Source organism: Sinocyclocheilus grahami, unplaced genomic scaffold (assembly GCF_001515645.1).
Source record: "Sinocyclocheilus grahami isolate Dianchi unplaced genomic scaffold, SAMN03320097.WGS_v1.1 scaffold6.1, whole genome shotgun sequence".
Classification (NCBI taxonomy): domain Eukaryota; kingdom Metazoa; phylum Chordata; class Actinopteri; order Cypriniformes; family Cyprinidae; genus Sinocyclocheilus; species Sinocyclocheilus grahami.
In genome coordinates, this window is record NW_015505185.1 from 1215658 (window position 1) to 1221564 (window position 5907).

Genomic DNA, 5907 nt, shown 5'->3' on the forward strand with positions numbered 1-5907 from the left:
CAAAAAAACATAAAATTATTCAAAGGAAACTCTTTTTCCAAAACACAATAAAATATACTAGGCCTTTCCGCCATACATGAGCCCTGTTCAGAAATTGTGAATAACCACAGGCTGACGTAGCTGATGGCAGATCACCTCGTCTATGTACAGGGAGTTGGTCTTGACCTGGATCTCCTCCTCTAGGCTCAACTGGCGTCTTGCTAGAGCTTTCAGTTCCATCTCTGACAGTTTAAGTGCCTCGGTCAGCCTAGTGCAGAGACATAGACGGGAACATGTTTTTTTGGAGATTCACTCACACACACACACACACACACACGCATGTTTTTTTCTGTGAATTGTGGGGACTTTCCATAGACTGCTATTACTTTTATACTGACCAAACAATATTTTCTATCCCTAACCCAACCTTAACCCTAAACCTGCTCTTTACAGGAAACCTGTTTGCATTGTTACACTTTCAGGTTTTCACTTTCCTTGGGTTTACTATACTTGTGGGTAGGGCTGCACGATAAATCGAAATGGAATCGAGATCGCGATTCGACAGAAGCTGCGATTATCATGCATATCTTTCAGTGAAGCACAGTTCTGTGATCAGCAGTAAATCTCTATCCAAAGGCCAGAGGGCGCTCTCGCGAGGAAACTCCAAATACGGCTCGCAGAAGAAACCCAGAAAATGCCTATCGCTGCAGCTGAATAAACAGAAGATTCAACTGCTTTCATTGATTCAACGTGACTAATAAACACACAACTACGGCAATATACGGTTTATCTGAGTTCTTATTATTATAATTTTCATTAAAATAAAGTATATTTATAATGCAATGCCTTTATCACTGCTTAAATACTATGAAATATGTTGCGTGCCTTATTCTGTGTAAGAAGCCACATCCTCTCACAGAAGGATTAATTTCAAACACTCGACTGACATTATGAAGTGAGTTTGGAGTAAAAATATGTTATTAAATGTGGTATTTTCACATGCTTTCAGATGGAGCAGCATTTACTACACAGAGCCGTAGTTCACTGATGGGTTTTTGTTAAATGTGAGCCAAAATCATCACAATTAAAAGAACCAAAGACTTAAACTACTTCAGTCTGTGTGCATTGAATTTATTTAATACACGTTTCACAATTTGAGTTAAATTACTGAAATAAATTAACTTTTCCACGACATTCTAATTTATTGAGATGCACCTGTATATATATATATATAAGGGGTGTAACGGTTCACAAAATTTACGATTTGGTTTGATACGACACAGTGGTGTCACGGTTCGTTAAGTTTTCGATACAGCAAAAAGAAAGAAATGCCAGAGAAAATTTCTTTGATTTTTACAAATTTTATATGATGATTTGTTACGGTGATTTGTTTTGCCCTGTTTGAATCAGTTGGAAATGCCTGCCTAAATGCTGCGGGGATAGTTTGTAGAGTGTGTGTATCTCCTTGTTTTCGTCCAGTTCCATAATTCCGATATCGATAGGAACAATATAAAAAAAAAAAAAAGCCTCAGAAAAACTCCCAAAAATCCCCACAACAGATGTCTGTACCTACAAACTTCTGAACAAATGAATTTGCCAAGTCTATGAAACCTCCTCCTATAAAACTATATAATATAAAAAATTTAAAAAAAACTGCACAAATAAATTAATGCTCACCTTTTAATTGTATTTAGCCTTCATTCAAACAAAAAATGTGAAATCACTGTCAAATAAATGTAAGATTCTTAGGCTCACTTTAATAATATTAATATATTTAACTTTAAACTATAACATAGGCTGATTATTCTTATAGATTGAAACAAAAGTGCTTCAGCCAGGATAAAGAATATGAAAAGAGCTGCAGAAAACAAAAAGTGAATAACAAAAACATGTTTCTGGAGACGGGCTCATTCTCTGCCAGCAGGAGGAGCTTTTGGAGCTCATGAACGCTACACTCTAAAAAATGCTGGGTTAAATACAACCCACTTTATCAGATAAAATGAAAATACCATCGAAACTTTTCTGAAGACAGTTGGTTCTCTTCAAAGATACATTCATATAAAACACCCGCACTGCGTTTTGATTTTGAAATGTGCAGTGCTCATGTTTATTCAACGAAGTCAAACGCCACAAATAAATCAATGTACACTCTAAAAAATGCTGGGTTAAATATGGACAAACCCAGCGATTGGGTTGTTTTCAACCAACAGTTGGGTTAAATGTTTAACCCAACCTTCTGGGCAGTAACCCAACCGCTGGGTCAAAGCAACCCAATTGCTGGGTTTGTCCATAATTTACCCAGCGCTGGGTTGTATTTAATCCAGCATTTTTTAGAAACACTGGTAATGTATATCGAAATATCAGAAATGTGTTTAAAAATCATATCACCGTTATTGAAAAAAATTATATTGCCATATATATTGATATTGAATTATTGTCCAGCCCTAGTTACTAGCCATATTGCAACGAACGAGCTAGTCCAGCCTATGCCTGACTGGAGCAGTGTGTTTTTCTTTGGGGGCTGTTACGTTGTTTGGGCTCTCCACAAGAGTCACTGCAGTTCTGGAAATAGTAAAAGAAAATGTTTATATATATATATATATATATATATATATATATATATACAGAACAAAAAGATGGAAAACCTTCTCTTAACATCTAAATAGTATCATAGACACTTTTCTTACCCAACACTGCTAAAATCTGAATTCCCTTTGTTTAAATCAGGCGACGCATTAGTGAGAAGGGCACAGAAATCATCAATGTGCTCAGCCTGAAATTTGTCCTGCAGGTCCTTTTCCAGATAGTATTTCACTGAACGAATGAGCCTGAAAAACACATGAAATATGTGCAAAGTAAAATTCCTTTTTAATCAAATTAATGTGTATATAACTAGCATTTTTATTAAATAACACAATATACCAATAATGCAAGGGTTTAGTGCCATATTTTAAACACTTTTCAGTTTCTCATCAAAGTCATTATTATTTTATTTTGATTTTATTGTTTTATTAAATGATTGTTTATTATAGATTTTTTATTACCATCATAATTTATTTAATTAATATTTATTTATTACAGCTTTGACAGATGCTTCCACATGAAACATCAAGAACAATTTGATTCTTTATGCTTTGACCCCCTTAAGTTAGTCTCTTGATTCCCAAATGAGTCTTGTCACTGTCCCACCGACCTGATCTGTTCATTGATCTGCTCCAGTGTTCGCTGAAGCAGGACCATCACTCCTTCAATCACCTCCTTCTCCTTCAACAGCTCCTCTTCCACCTCATCATGCACAAGGTCAATCGCCACCCGCTTTTGTCTGTGACACAGACAAAGTTCAAAAGGATGGCATTTATTTGAAATGTAAAAGTCTTTGCGGTTACTTTTGATCAATTTGGTTGTGTAGGTCAAGTAAAACTCTTGATTTTAGGATTGTCTTCTACTAGTGGTGCTCTACAGTGAGAAGTACCTCACAGTCAGACATTGCAAAGTCACTTGGAAAGGCTCAGAGCAGCTTTCTAAGGCTCTTTCCACACGGCTCTTAAAAATGATGAGGGTCTCAATCTCCTGCACCATCTCCTCAAACTTCTGGTCCAGTTCCTGCCTCCAGAATTTGATGTCCTGGATTCTCTGCTCTGAAGAGGAGATGCAAGACTCATGGGAAAATACGTAGGCCAGAATTGTTTACACATTATTAAGGAAATATCTAAAATAACTTCCTCTGCTCATCATTTCTATCACTTACAGTGGGTACGGAAAGTATTCAGACCCCCTTAAATTGTTCACTCTTTGTTATATTGCAGCCATTTGCTAAAATCATTTAAGTTATTTTTTTTCCTCATTAATGTACACACAGCACCCCATATTGACAGAAAAACACAGAATTGTTGACATTTTTGCAGATTTATTAAAAAAGAAAAACTGAAATATCACATGGTCCTAAGTATTCAGACCCTTTGCTCAGTATTTAGTAGAAGCACCCTTTTGATCGAATACAGCCATGAGTCTTTTTGGGAAAGAGGCAACAAGTTTTTCACACCTGGATTTAGGGATCCTCTGCCATTCCTCCTTGCAGAGCCTCTCCATTACTTTCCGTACCCACTGTATCTTTGAAAGGACAAGTATCATCTTGAACTTCCTGTCTTCCTGCACCTCTAATGCAAGGCCAATAACCTTCTTTGCATCCTGTCACATGTGTTTGCTGTATTGCATACCCAGCTTCTTTTGTGCATCCTGTTGCATGTGTTTGGTAGATTTGTCACTCTCCTCTACCAGTCTTTGACACTCTGCTGTCAGTCTCTGTGAGAGTGATCGTTCTGCCTCCGAGCTCCTGAAATGCACCTGGTTTGCATGTTTCCACTCAGATGGCAGAAACTTATCAGGGGATCCCATCAGCCCAGACATTTTTTTTCTAATGAGAAAAAGTCATTCTATGGTTAAAGACATTGTTTTGTGATTACTAAATGATAACTAACCAACACTGTAAACTATTATAACACTTGAATTAAAGCCATACTGTTGCCAAAAACAGCTGTCATACAGTCATACTTGAGAAGTGGGACAAAACAGGGTGCAAAATTGAAAAAATAAAACCTTGTACTCAGACAAATGAAACTACATTTATGTATCTTATATGTACTAAGCTACTGAGCAATGCTTTGATACAACCTCCCAACTTTTCTCTTTTTTAACAAAATGTGATTTTTTTTTTACCTTGGACTGTGTAATATAATTTCAACTTTATCTTTAACAGCATTCAAGACGTTTTTAACATTTCAAAACACATTCTCGTGTTAGCAGACAGATTACACTTTCACACGTGACCGACAATTCCATAACAAATATAAAATATCATCAATGAAATATTATCAAAATATTCAACTGACGGAGTTGACACATCAAATCTTACGGTGGTGACATCTGACGGTGTTGACAAATTTGTCATTTCATGTGGTAGCCATTTTATTTTTTTTCTGTTGATGCTAGATGCTAATGGAACCTGCTTCAGGAGAATAAAATGATCTAAATATTTCAAATAATTTCCTCAGAAATTGGAAGATGGTGTTGACATATCATGGCTGTGACAAAGGAAATATTAACATTAGGATTTAAAATATTCTAAAACTATAAAACTTAGCAGAGCCTGTCTGACACTGATGTACTCTGCTGCAGAGGTGAACTGTGGCAAGGGGGTCCTTTAGAGTGACAGCCAGTGTTGCCAACTAGTTTTCAGAGAGAGTTGCTAAAGGAAGGTCGATTTGTTGCTAAAAGTTGCTAAATGACGTTGTGATGTCATTGCTCAATGACGTCATTGCGTAATCACGACGCAAAATTGTCACATCATCAAACCTCAGCAAAAAATATATTTTATATATGTTAATTTAGATTTGTTTTTAAAATAATATGCATGATATAATATTAAAATATACATAACTGTATTTTTAAATACATTGAATTATTGAAAACTTACACATTTTTAAATGATTACAATTTAAGTTTTTTTAGTAGCTAGTAAACACACATTCTCAATAATTATGCTTTAAGCAGTGTATTAGTAGTTAGTTAGTATGCTACACTCTTAAGAAAAGTCTGTAAAAATAAGGCACAATCTACTGTTAACATGAAAGAATTTTCCGTAATGTTTTTTTTACCTGTATATTTTAAATTACGCATTGTGTTTTCGGGTTACAAGGTTACAAAGGATGAGTCCTGAAAGATACAGGTACAAGCTACAAGCAGGTACAAGCTACTAACAAAGTGTATCATAAATGAACAATTATTCAATTATCAAATTATTCAATTATTATTAAATTGAACAATTGCAAATAGCAGCTAACTCAATTCTCGTGATGTGTGTACTGCTAGGCGTCTGTGGTTTCCTCTTTTTGTGTAATTTGGATGGACAATGTGTGCCTTTTTATTGTC

The 5907-nt window shown here is 35.6% G+C and overlaps 1 protein-coding gene across 1 annotated transcript; it reads right to left on the minus strand.

The window, feature by feature from the left end:
- Nucleotides 1-4386, minus strand: LOC107587856 (tektin-1-like). Its single transcript, XM_016275823.1, has 6 exons — nt 4197-4386; nt 3452-3617; nt 3173-3301; nt 2667-2807; nt 2470-2541; nt 1-247 (listed from the first exon to the last, which is right to left on the minus strand). The coding sequence occupies exons 1-6, from the start codon at nt 4384-4386 to the stop codon at nt 88-90; spliced, it is 858 nt and encodes a 285-aa protein (XP_016131309.1). The 3' UTR covers nt 1-87.
- Between the last annotated feature and the right edge of the window lie 1521 nt (nt 4387-5907).